The sequence below is a fragment of the Desmodus rotundus genome, chromosome 12 (assembly GCF_022682495.2).
Source record: "Desmodus rotundus isolate HL8 chromosome 12, HLdesRot8A.1, whole genome shotgun sequence".
Classification (NCBI taxonomy): Eukaryota; Metazoa; Chordata; class Mammalia; order Chiroptera; family Phyllostomidae; genus Desmodus; species Desmodus rotundus.
The window spans coordinates 88,298,490-88,312,533 of NC_071398.1; the positions used below are offsets into that span (position 1 = coordinate 88,298,490).

The following is a 14,044-nucleotide window of genomic DNA, read 5'->3' on the forward strand; positions in this document are numbered from 1 at the left end:
GGAGATCCTGAAAACTTCCAGGGGATTGCAGGGCCATCGCTCATAGGGTTTTAGAGCATGTCCAGACGTCACCTCTGAAAAGATATTCTGCAAAAGGTCACTCAGCAGTAGCCTAGTCATGTGCCCTGGGCCTGAGGCCACAGAACTTCCTTAACAGATAATAGGCAAAGAAAACCCCTGAACTAGTAATTCTCTAGGACACTATGAAAAACACCAATCAATAGACTCGAGGCAAGGAACAGACAACTCTCTTTTTGTTTTTATAATTTGGGGAGGAGAAGAGGTCAAAGGAGCCATAAATTTTAAAACACACACACAAAAATATATTAGCAGCCACCAAGGCCAAAACTAAAGTATTTTCAGCATTCCAATACTTAAAACCCCAATCATCCCAAGCTTGCTACTACACACCACATGAGAAAGAGAAACAGCTAAAGGCGTGTCTATGTGCCTCTGGGAAATTTTCATAAACAAGAGCAGATGATGTTGACATAAACTCTCCTCCCACATAGGGAGGATGCGTTGCGACCTAGCTGCTCATCGGGGATTAAAACGCTTGCAACTACAATGCATTTAGATTTTTGGAACTTCCTTCTCCTTTATTTCTTCTGTATATGTCAGAGCACATAACAGGATGAAATATGGACCTTTTGGCTAGTTACGTTTTCTTGTTTCCCAAAATAGCAATGTTTGAAGAATAGCAGCAACGAAGCAGAATGCCAAGTGGAAAACACTGGTTTGATCAAGTTCACATAAGACTCTCTCCTTTCTTTATTTCTACTAAAAAATTAGTTATGAGATTATGGAGAAGCCATAGAGAAATACAAAACTGTGCGATGAAAATGAAATGAGATTTTAGTTTTAATATTAAGAGTAGAAGAATGCTATACATAGTAATATACAGGGCCGGGCACAAATAACACCCCTGTTTTATTACAAAATCTTTTATTACAAAATCATAAGCATGCAATTCTGTAACATAACAACATCACATTCAAGCACAGCATATGACATTTTAGGTGAAATATCCAAATGAAAACTTAAATTATTACACCCCTATCGTTACCTGTCCAACCACACTCAAGCAGGCCTTCCTTTTTCCGGACCCTGTACATAAATTTCCCCGACAATCTATTCTAGGATTTAACAATCATTACCGGCTGTAGTTTAAATTCAGTTCTGGTCTCTATAATGTAAAGACTAACAGAGAGATCATTATTCTTGGCATAACAGCCTTTTAAAAGTGGTTCTCAAAAATGTTTGTCTCCATGGTTTTCTTACAAATTATTGGGGACTTCACAAAGTTTTGGTATGGGTTTTATTTACTTGTATTTAGCATTTTAGAAAACAACAGTGGAAAAATTTTAAGTGTATGAATTTCTTTTATAATAATCAACTCGTGGCATTTTGACATAATGAACATATTTTATGAAAAAGTAATTCCATTTCCCCGAACAAGATAAAGTCAGTGAGAAAAGTGGCATTGTTGCACATTTTTTCAAATCTCTAGAATAATCTCTAGCTTAATAAAAGACAGCTGAGTGTTCAAATTTGTTCCTGCATTCACTTTATTGGATGTCACGTAGCTTCCAAAAACTCCAGTGTCTCACTCATGAGACCGTGTGTGCCAAAGACACATAACATCTGAGTATCACCAGGAAAACAACTTCGATCTCCTGGATTCCCTGCAAAGAACTGTGGGGAACCTGGAGGGGTCCCTGACTAACTAGACTTTAAGAACCACTGATCTAAACAAATAAATCCAATTTCTTTAATATTTTAGCAGAAATATCCTTTGTATAACATTTTAATAGTGTCCCTGATTCTCCTTTGAACCCATTTTATGTTGCTCATTTCTAAATACGAAAAATCTAAGGTTTTGCTGGCCATTTGTACTAATGAAATTAAACTTCTCTGAGGGTCTTAATGGAATACAATTCACTGATACATGGGGGTTGCCAGGGGTGGGGCGGGGAGCAGGAAAAAGGGGGAGTTACTGTTCAACAGGTATAAAATTTCAGTGATACAAGGTAAGTTCTAGAGCTCTGCTGTACCACATGATGCCTGTAGTTAACAATATTGTATTGTACACTTGAAACTAGCCCTGGCTGGTGTGGCTCAGTGGTTGAGTGTCGGCCTGTGTATCAAAGGGTCACTGGTTCAATTCCCAGTCTAGGACACGTGTGGCCAGGTCCCCAGTAGGGGGCACACAAGAGGCAACCACACATGGATGTTTCTCTCCCTCTCTCTCCTTCCCTTCTCCTCTCTAAAAATTAAATAAAATCTTAAAAAAAAATAAAATGTGTTAAGAAAGTACACTGCATGTTCTTACAATAAGTAACTAAACAAATAAATAACCACCAACTTTATTCGATCAGAATTGCCTGAAAAAATGGTATGCATAAGAAGTATTCTTATGATTAGAGTAACAATTCTTCACCCATGTGGTTTTCATCAGGTAAGATTTCTCTGTGTTTCCTGGGGTCTCACCTCAGAAGTGAGACGGGGAGGCCCGGTTGCCTCCTCCCCCTTCCCTTTTGGAGCAGTCTGCATATAGAAGAGTTTATCTGCTAGTTCTGCTCTTGCTGACCCAGACCCTGCTTATAAGTAAGCATAAGAGTAAGCTGGCCTGAGAGTGGGGAGCAGGGCCACTCTGCCTATTGTTAATGAACGTTGGAGCGTGCTCTCCAATAGCGTCTGTCAGTATTTAACGCCCATGTTCTAGCTCTGTGGGCTGACAACTTAGACAGAGAAATGGGGTACTATTTCCTGGGCCCATTAAGCTCCAACGCCTGTGGCTGAAAGAAGACACTAACAGGAAGTCAGTTCTAGAATCTTTCATGAGGTGGCTGCATGACTCCCTCTCTCTTCCTTCAGCTCTCAAGCCGTTTTTGGAACCACGACTGGCATGAAGACTAAGTTATTTAGGAAACTAGCCTCAGTTTTGGAGAATAAAAGACCTTCTTTGTGACTGCAGAGAGATCAGCAGGTTCCATTGCTTTTAAAATTTTTGATGTTTAACACACACTACTGACTGGCATAAAGTACTGTCTCTATAATCTATTTTTGGGGATCTGTTTAATTATGATGTGAACTTGAAATTGATATCTATTTCCTTTATAATTCAAAGATTTAAGCACTTTTTACTAAGTAGAATTAGTCTATGTAAACTGAACTAATAAACCCAACTGAGAAGCAAATCCAGAAATGCTTTCTCATCAGAGAACACATAAAGACTAAATATCATTTAACACCGAAAACATTAAAAATGGCATTATCTCCTAGTTCCCCTCCCTGTTTTTGGTTCGTGTTATTTAAAACGGTTTGTTTTCTAGACAAAAGCCTTTCTTTTTCACCTCATGTTCCCCAAGCGTTTGAACTCGAGGTGAATTAATAATTTTGTGATTATGACATCAACCTGTTGCTATGGAAATGTCTGTGATTTAACAAACAGAATCATAACAATAGTGCTTTGTACTACTTAGCATTTTGCATGTGAAGATTACAAAGTATTTTGGAAACAGTATCGCAATAATCCTAGCAACCTCCCTGTTAGGGAGTTTGTGGGAATATTTCTTTCTCACGAGTTGGAAGAACAGAGACAGAAGCAGAAGCAGGATGTTTTACACAGATATACACTGTCAGCATCTGAGCCTCGATCAGGGCCCGCCTGGATTCTGACTAAGGACAAGCAGCGCGTCATCGTTCTTTTCTTATAGAAATCACAGGGGCGTAATCTTTGTTACAAAAATAGGCAAATTATAAATTAATTGCAAATGTCATTCAATTTTAAGCTTCCATGGGTGTCTTCCTTTGAGCACTTTATAGAGTATGCTTGAGCATCTCAAAAACTTTCTAATAGTGAGAGCCATTATCTTAAAAAGGGAGCTGAAATCAGTGAAGCTATTTTCAACGTTAACTGAACAATTTTCTTGGACAATTTCTTGCAGGAAACAATCCTAAACTAACAAAGAGAACGTTCAGCGGGATTAGCGAAGGCGAACTTTCCCTGCTTTGATTTTCACGGTCCTATAATCCGCACCAGATGGCAAATCCCGAAGCCCAGAGTTCAGAATTTTAACCTATTGTCTCTAGTGAGATCATAAACACATTTTACGGGGCTGCTAAGTCACACACCAAAACAAACTTTTAACAAATCATTTAAAAAAAAAAAAAGACAAAACAAAACCAAGTCCAGACATGAACATACGTAAGAAATGTACCTTTGAACCATTTCACTTGAGGTGGAGGAACACCAGAGGTTTTACACTCCATGACTGTTGTGTCCCCAAGGGCCACCAAGAGCTCACTCTGAACTACGACCAACTTTGGGGCTTCTGAAAACAACAAACATGTGAACAGTTAATGTTTAGCGCAATGCCACACGCACCTTCTCCACGTTTACTAGATGACCCGATAACACAATCTATCATCATTCATGCGCATGTGGCTATTTCAGTGTTTATCAACAGAAAGGACGTCCTACAAGCATATGCATGTACACATATGTGTACACACGTGTGTGCTGAAACGATTATATATGAAGGCCAAAGAAAGATATTAGACAAAAGTAATTCTGATAAAACGGAGCCCAAAACATTTGGGAAATTAATTGAACAGTCTTTATGAAAAAAGAGGTAGAAAAGGAAAGAAAGATTTTGGAAAGCTGAACACATCTTTTAGAAACAATACTAAAGGAGCAGAAAGAAGGATAGTAGTTAATAAAAATGCAGCAAAAGAGCAATGGTGGTAACACTGACTTGACTACATTAGGACTTGAGGATAATACAAGTGAATCCGTTATGACATTTTGTATGTGATTTAGGGGTATTCGTGTTTAACTACAGAGAGATAGCTGTAGTCTAAGGTTAAACTTTTCACCTATAAAAAGCAGTCACCCAGTATTGACTAAGTTGTTCCCTTTGATGCTAACTATAGACATTCTCTAAGTTTCCTTCCTTAGCTCTGTTTGCTTCATCCCCTTTGCCTGATGCTTTAGTTCACTCACACATTTGTTCTCTGAACTGGACTTTTTAGAACTTTCTAACTTGAACTGAAGTCAGTTTAAACAAGAGTTAGCTTCTCAAAGTATCAGGTACTCCTCTACTAGAAAACCTTCAGTTTTTTATTTATTGATTTTTTTTGAGACAGAGAGAGAGAGAAAGAGAGAGTGGGGAAGAAAGGGGGGGGAAGAGAGAGAGAGAGAGACTTGTTGTTCCACTTTTTACTCATTCATTGTTTTTTTCTTGTATGTGCCCTGACCAGGGATTGAACCTGCAAACTTGGCATATTGGGACAATGCTCTAATCAACTGAGCTGTCTTGTTAGTTTTTCATAATTCCATAGTTTGGCTTTCAAAAATTATAACTGGTAATATTACCTTACCCTCCATTACAGTTTCTTACTCACCAAGGTGCATGGTGCAACACTGGTTGTCCAAAATACACCCTACTCTCCATCTTCTTGCTTTTGCTAAAGATGTTTCCTCTGCCTGAAATGCCCTTCAGCACAACTCTTTAAATCTTACTCATTCTTCCACACTGAGCTTAAATCCTGTGTATTTTGAGAAATATCTGCAAATTCCCTAGTAGGAATTTATCTTCCCCTCCACCTACCTTCCACTGTAATACTTATTCGTCTGCCTTATTATAGTTCTTTAAAAATATCCACTCCCACTATGTAAGCTCTTAAAAATTAAGTACTCTGGGTAACATACATATAAAAATTTTACACTCCACAATCTCTAGTGCTGCACTTTATATATTCCGAGGGATAAATAAGTTAAATAAATGGGCCCAATAGTTTGGCTTCTTTGAAAATGAACTAAAATTCATTTCTGCAATGCAGGGTCTGTGACAGCCTCCCTTCTACATTCCTAACTGTCTGCTCCCTCTCTGGCTGGGTGTTCTGCTAACATTTCCAACTACCTCTAAACCTGAGCCCTCTTCCCTTCTCAACTTATTTGTCCTGTGCCTTCCCCATTTCTATAAATGAGAGCATTTCTTTCCCAGCTTTCAGGTGCAATATTTATGACACTTTTGTTACCTCCCTCACCTATACATACCAACTATAACTCTATAACCCCCTCCTCTCCATGGCCTGTTTCACTACCTTACTATGAATGGCAAACAGTCATTAATTATTCAGTTAGCAAACTCACATTGAACACCTATGCCATTGGCCTTTGTCTGTTTAAGAAAGACCAAATTAAAATAAAGAAAATATTCTACTCTATATTATATATTATTAGGTTGTGTAACATTATATATTAGAATATTATATTATATATTAGAATATACTATATTACATTATAGAATATATTATTGGATAATTATCATAAATTCATTTTTAATAAATGTTTGTGTTTGGAGGGGAAAACTGAAGATGAAAGTGATATCTAGAAAAGATAAATGACAGAAATGTTATAAACAGTTTTGAACATAAGCAGAAAACATAAAATAGAAATTTTAGTGAGCTAAAATATATATTGAGTTTATTAATTAGTAAGTGAAATATTGGAGAAAGGAGATGAACTGTGAAAAGACGACGCTGTGGACAATCTGGAAATCTTCCACACTGCACACAAATCAATAAATGTAACATACCATATAAACAATATGAAAGACAAAAACCACATGACCATATCAATAGACGCTGAAAAAGCATTTGATAAAGTACAGCACCCACTTATGATAAAAACACTCAGCAAAGTGGGAACAGAGGGAGCATACCTCAAAATAATAAAGGCTATATGCAAAAAACATATATCCAGCATTATTCTCAACAGGCAAAAACTAAAAGCTTTCCCCCTAAGATCAGGTACAAGACAAGGGTGTCCATTTTCACCACTTCCAGTCAACATAGTATTGGAAGTTGTAGCCACAGCGATCAGACAAGAAGAAGAAATAAAAGGCACACAAATTGGAAGGAGGAAGTAAAGCTGTCACTGTTTGCAGATGACATGATAGTGTACAAAGAAAACCCTATAGACTCCACCAAAAAACTACTCAACCTAATAAATGAATTTGGCTTCCTTGATTTCTTAATGAAGCTATTTACTTCCTGATTTTTAATTTAAATTAGTTACAACGTTTGCTTTCGTCATTGTGTGAAAATGAATAATAAATCATAAGACTAGGTATAACTCATTCCTAATATTCTCAGCAAAGTACTTTTACATTGTTTAATATGACATTCATCCTATTTTAATCATCTTTTACACTATTATACTTACCAATATATCTGAGGGCAGAAGTCTGTTTATCTGTTCCAGCTGAATTACTTGCCAAGCAGCCATAGATCCCTGCATCTTTAGGAACTGCATTTTTGATAAACAAGGTACCTTCTGAGGTCATCCTATACCTATGGACATAAAGAAAATAAAATTGATAATGTCCTAATAATAGTATCAGGAATCTTTCTTCCAAATATTTTTTAATATTTTAGAATTATATTTTTGATGATGGAAGTAGAAATGACTAACATCTCATTTTATAAGCAGAAATGTAATAATAATAATAATAATAATAATAATACATCCTATGTATCCAGTACTTGCTATGAACCAGGGAGTGCTCTCAGAGCTGTACATTTATTAATGTTTTAAATCTTCAAAACAACCCAGTAAGTTAGATACTATTATTACCTCTGTTTTACAGATGAGCAAAGAGGTTCTGTAAGTCACCTGAAGGCAGACTTAGTAAATGCAGAAGGTGAAACCTGAACCCAGGCATCTTTTTCTACGTGAACCACTATGCTGAATGGTTGCTCAAAAGGAAAACATAGGAGACCCTAGGCCTGTGTCACACAGTGAGTCAACCTGGAGTCTAAACACAGACTCTGGCTCATACCTAAGCCCTCCACGTGCCAGACCCACAGTAATGGAAGCTCAATAGCTGGAAGCTTCACTGTTTATGTTCCCCACGTTCATTATGCTCTTTGAGTGTGAGAGGATTCAGTGTCTTTTAAAAGCATCCAGTAGGAAAAAATAACACATTTCAATGGAGTATGGCAAAAGTGAACAGGGATTACAAAGAATGCCTGCACACGCTTTATCCACAGCTACTGTTGTGTCCTCTGCCTCTGTTCTCTCCTGTTAAATCCCAGGGTGAACACTGCTCATTGCTTTACCCCACAGAAAGTTTATTCTCCTTATTTCAAATACTCCAGGCAAACCAAGCGTCAGAGGGTTACATCTGCAACACAAAGTATCGGAAAGCACTTGACCCCAGCTATTGAATTCAAGACTTCAGAACCTCAAATCCTATAGATCCACGGTTTGTTGACATTTTATGATTTATATTTTATTGACATTTCCTTGCCTATTTAGAAAATCGAAAGCTGTGGACTTTTGGTCAAACCTCCCTTAATGAAAGGGATTTGGTCAGATTAGTTTTTTCCCTAAATTTCCTTTGCTTTTCTCACTCAGTAAAAACAAAGAACATGATACAAACCCAGTACCTGTGTGAACCCATGATAAACATATCATTCATGGTCCAGGCGACCTTTGGTTTGGGGTAACCTGTTGCGGAGCACATGATGGAGACCTCAGACCCTCCCGTGAAAGACTGGTTCTTGGGCATAACAGTGACTTGGGGCGGTTCTGCAAATAAAAAGAAACAGAGTGAAATGCCCACCTACCTTGATTCTAGGAGCTGCTTCTGTCAGCAGACTGGTAGGCTTCTCACCGCCACCCCTCCCACACTTTTTTCTTTTGTACTTCCAGGAGTTCATTTATAAAAAGTAACCCACTGAGTGCAGTGGTGACGCAGCAGACATGCTCCCCAAGGTGGGCAGGAGGTGCAGCCCCTGATTTCTGGCTGAGGCCCAGATTGTACAAGGGTCTTGGACCCTCCCCAGAGTCCCTCCTTTCCCTGAGGGCCCAATGAAGGCTTTGGCCAGGACCCTAAAGCCTGCCTATGCATCCCTGGGCCTGAGGCAGGAGGGCAGAAGGCCTGACCTCTGGCTGTTCTTTCTGGGGCCTAGTTCATCTGCATGGAGCCCCACGGGCTGCTCCTACCTGTGGATCCTGAAGGCATGAGGGTGGGCTTGGACCTGCCCTGAGACTGAGGAGGGTCTGGTTGACTCTCCTGTGAGAGGATGTCAGGGGCCTGGACCCCAGGCTAGCGATATCTTATAAGGGGCCCAAAGAAGAGCTGGGGGTTGGGAGGGCTGCAGGAGTGGGACATGCTAATTTTGGCATCTAGGAGGTGAAGGGGTGTGGTCCCTCTCTCCATTCACTAGCCAGGTCCTGCCCAGCCTCTGGCCTTGGCCACTGGATGGGCGGGGCACTGGACCTACAATGGCCCTGTTCTCCTGGGGCGTCTCAGACATGTGAAAGAAGGTGGTCCTCATGGCCCAGTGGCCGGTGTCCATGAGCTTGGGCATGTCAGCCACTGTGAGGCCCCTGGTGGGGGTGGCATCCAGCACCTCTGCCTGGACTGTTCCTGAAGTAGACACATGGTCTCGGGCTGTAGAAGGTGAAATACACCACAGGGATGAATGGCACCAGCTCTGCATAGCCAGGTAGAGGACACCTTTCTTGAAAGGCGGCAGGTCCCCATTGTTGTCCCACATGCCCCCATTGTAGACCCACACTCTGAGGTTCTCCCTGACCCTGTGCTGGCCCATGTAGCCCATCCTGGTCACAGTGGTCCTGGAGTGCCACAGATTGATGAAGAACATGCCCCCAAGGGACATGATCAGGCCCGCAGGCCCCATGAAGACCAGCTCCTACTTGGCCATCTGCACATCACACTTGGGAAGGCCCTCCATGAGGCCCATCACATCCAGGACACTCTGGTGGTTAGCCATGACGACACAGCGGTGACACACCTCAGCTCCTGGAGACCCTTTATCTCAAAGTGACGGCATGTATGTACTCGAAGGACCGGATAAACCAGCTGGTGATGCCCACTTGCTCCACCATTGGGCTGCGGTGGCACAGGAGGCAGATGACTGAGGCCATGGTGGACACCGTGAAGGCGCTTTCTGGGTGGCGTGACCCACATCACGCATTTGCCCCATCAGTTCCGGGGAGAAACCAAAGGTAATTAAAGCAGAAGTACACTCCTTTGACACACAGGGAATGTGATTCTGATACCACATTTCTGTGCCTCCAGTGGTTACGCTGTGCCTCTGCTGCCTACTCCCACCAGCTGACCACCGGCTTCTGTCTGCCAGCCTGGAACTTCAGTATAAGCCTGTGCGCAGGCAAAGTCCCTCAATGGGATCTTTTTGCCTCTTTCTATATAGTGAACCCAGGTTGGGAGCCACAGCTTCTCCCGATGCTGATCACTTGGTTTGAGCTGCTCTTTCTCTGTTTATTTATCAGATTATAAATTTGTGGAGGTAGCGTCTATGTCTTTCATATTATTCCACATGGCACTATAGTCTATACTTCATATCCCTTGCATGTTGCACTGTGCCTTGTAAACAACAGGTACTTAAAACTACTGATGGAGGACAGGACCATTCCCAAACTCTAACTTGACTCTGAAAGTTTTAGGGCTGCCAGCCTCTCAGGACCCTGCTAGAGTGATCATTTGCCTCATGCTCATCAATTCCCAGGACATCAACTTAACAGAAAACATTACTTATTCAAAGTTCCAACGGTATTCCACTTTTACGGCAGAAAAAAGACTTTTGAAAATGAAATATTAAATCAAAAATGTATTGTCAAAAATGATAACAGAAATTCTCTGGGGTAACTGGGAGGTTGATATTTCTGGTCTACTTAATTACACATTTACATCTATAGTACTACTGAGTAAGACCTAATTTTCAAAAAAGGGACCACTAAAAAATATCAAACAATTGTCCTGGTATAAATATCCTCCACTTAACAAGATTAATAAAAATAAATTCATTTCCACAGTGTCTGAAATAGACGTCAGGAATATCAACAAAAATAAATAAATTCAACAACATGTGATTTTTTTGCACAGTTATCACGCTCCAAGCTCTGTGTGAACTTATAGAGAGAGAGATACGGACAAGCCAAACAGATATGCATGGTGTCAGCTTTCCATCTAATTTACTCTAAAGAAAGAAATTTGAAAAATTCAGTTAGTTAGATTTGGATACATTTATGACATATCTTTACCATAAATCAGTCTGTGAGTTGTGGCTTAGTTTCACTAAGAAACATTTAGTCTGTAGAATCCCCATACATTCCAAGCACATACAAAGCGGCGCAGCTGGACTGGGCAGCTACACAACCGAAACAAACCTAACAGTACCACCTAGTCACTAGCAGCTTACAACTGTCCCCCTTTTTTCCTGTTTACATTCTGTTTTTCAAACGTTAATGTGCTAAGGGTTTTTCCAGCCTGTGGACTTGGTAGACAGTCTCATTATCCCATAGATTCTTCTTGGTGAACATAGGGCTAGAGAAATGTGTGAGGTCAAGGGCAGGCTGGTCATGGCCAGTGAGTTCAAATTGTGATTCCATCTGGAGTCCAGCAGTTCTGAAATGCTGGACGACTCCGCATGCCGTGGGGGTGTCGCAGACAATCTTCAGGGGCTGAGGGGGAAAATGAACACTTCTTTCTTTCTGGAACTGACCGGATCCCCACGCTTCTTCAGCCTCATCTTCCTAAAATAAAATGTTGCTCATGTCTTCACATAGGACTGCTGCAAAGATACAGCAGCTCTCAAGATTTCTGTCTAAGCGTGGCCCTTCCAATGGAGTCTGCCAGAACTGACCTGGCATTCCTCCCAGCCAGCGTCCCACTGGTATGCTCTGCAGTTCAGATATCAAAGTGAAAATAAATGTCAGCTACCCAAACCAGGATGCAGAGAGCGAAGAGGTCATTCCTCAAATAAAGCCTGGATACAGGGTGTTGCTCAGGGTCACGAAGTAAGTCTGTATGCAACATGCCAATGGGCTGACATCACCCCACGGAAGGTGAGAAACTTACCCTCACCCTGGGAAGAGTATTCCTGCTGATGATAAGAAAAGCAGAAAGGCCATGAACGAACACAGGGAAGCAAAACTGGATTTCCACAAAATAACAGTTGAATAAAAACGGTCAGAATGATTCGGCTTTCAGTTGGTTAATTTAAATAGGGATGTAACAGACGTCACTATACTTATTTTGGTAGTTTTTTTTTTTAAGTGCTAGGATAAAGCTCCCTTGTTTAAATAAAGTTTTAATGGAGTGGGAAGAAGGGATTAAAGTACTATAGTTGAACTCTTATCAAAGTCCAGAGTCTAATTTTTGGCTGTGAAGAGAAGTAATCCATTCCAAGTTGGCGTTCTGTTTCTTATCACCACCACGTTCATCACCATTATCAACATCATCACCATCATCACCTCCACCATCAACCATCATCACCATCATCACCATCATCACCTCCACCATCAACCATCAACGCCATTATCGCAAGTAACAGCTTGCTTTTCATTCAACAGAGCAACAGGAACATGGGATGCTACAAGGTATTACGGCATTAATTCATTCTTTGTATTTTAATCATAACAAAAGCAAAATAGATATTTTTATAACTTCTCACCAATGATTTTTAAAAGTTATAGACATAGACTATGATACTAAGAATAAAAATAAACACTGCTTTAAGACTTAGGTATCTTCACACACTATTAATAATAAGTGGGCAAAATGAATTATAAGTGCCCATGAAAATAGCCCACGCTCTGTCTACAAAGGCTAAGGAAGATAAAATCTTGTCTAACTCTTGGAAGTGTCCAATATCATATTCACATACAGGAGGCATATGGGGGGCAAAAGCAGGTTTACAGTTGTTCATGTGGAAAATAATACAATAATTAATAAATGACAACACAAGAAGAAAACTGTTTTGTGTAGTCACAACTGTAAACCTACTTTTGCTCCCCCCTGTATTCCTGTTAGTGGTCATCGGGTCTGATTTGTTGCTGTTCTGCCTCTGGTAGGAAATTCTCAGACAAGACCTAAGAACTCTTTCTTTAAGGTGGTTTAATTGTCATGAACAAATTAATTAAGATAATGGTAATGCACTGAATTACCTAAGCAACGATTTAAAACATCACCGCTGGCATATTTAGCGTATTTGGGCGAATTTTGTTTGCGTTTTCATTCTTTCACACAACAAACATTTACTGAGTCTGAAACCTGCTACGTTTCAGACACTGTAGGGCCTCAAAGACCTCACACAATTCCACATGCAAAAGCATGTTATGTGTAACTAGGGACTAAATCTCTTTCTAGTTGTCAGTTCACTGCAAGAGGAGAATGGGCAAAAGCTACGGCGCACCTTCTCTGTGCCAGGCATCTAACGCTAGACCCATTATTTATTTTCCAAAGTAACTTCAGGACGTGCTCCTGATATTTTCCAGATAAAGAAACTAAGGCTCGAATTGGGTAAATAATCCGTGTTGTCAGGTGCATGCCTCAATGAGAACAATAATAGTACCTCGCTCACTATTATTGTGGATTAGCTAAATAAATATACAAAAAACACTTAGAACAATTCCTGGCACATAGTAAGCACTATGTAATTTTAGGTATTATTAGTATCTCATTATATTATAAAGTCTGACAAAAATGATAAAATAACTACTACAGTACTGTATTTAAAATATAGTTACCGTATTTTTCAGACTATAAGACACACCTAGGTTTTAGAGGAGGAAAATATGAAAAAAAAAAAAACACCCACTCCACTGCTGCCCCTCCCCCCACAGCGAGCCAGGTAAGCTACATGCAGACTAGAAGACGCACCCCCATTTTCCTCCAAAATTTTGAGGGGGGAAGTGCATCTTATAGTCCAAAAAATATGGTACATGTATGTTATCTAGACATTCACAAATGAAACTTGATCACAGCTTGCACGCTTGCATATTCTATTTAGATTACACATCCTACTAATAAATAATACTTTTTATTTGAGTCTTCTTCAATCTGAGATGCTTCTAGGCACTCAAATATAAAACAAATTTCAATATAATCAGATAAATTTCATTTCTCCACATTTTACTGACGGCAGAACGCATGGTAATACCTATGTCACCTGGCACATGTCAAAAAGAGTTATGACGATA

The 14,044-nt window shown here is 40.1% G+C and overlaps 1 protein-coding gene across 1 annotated transcript in view; it reads right to left on the reverse strand.

The window, feature by feature from the left end:
• HMCN1 (hemicentin 1) overlaps positions 1–14,044 on the reverse strand; it is a 378,057-nt gene that overhangs the window by 194,211 nt on the left and 169,802 nt on the right. Inside the window, exons 12-14 of the mRNA XM_024552545.3 lie at positions 8,461–8,602; positions 7,235–7,362; positions 4,224–4,337 (exon numbers count right to left, since the gene is read on the reverse strand). Coding sequence (XP_024408313.2) covers positions 4,224–4,337; positions 7,235–7,362; positions 8,461–8,602 — 384 coding nt within the window. The remainder of the gene's footprint in view (positions 1–4,223; positions 4,338–7,234; positions 7,363–8,460; positions 8,603–14,044) is intronic.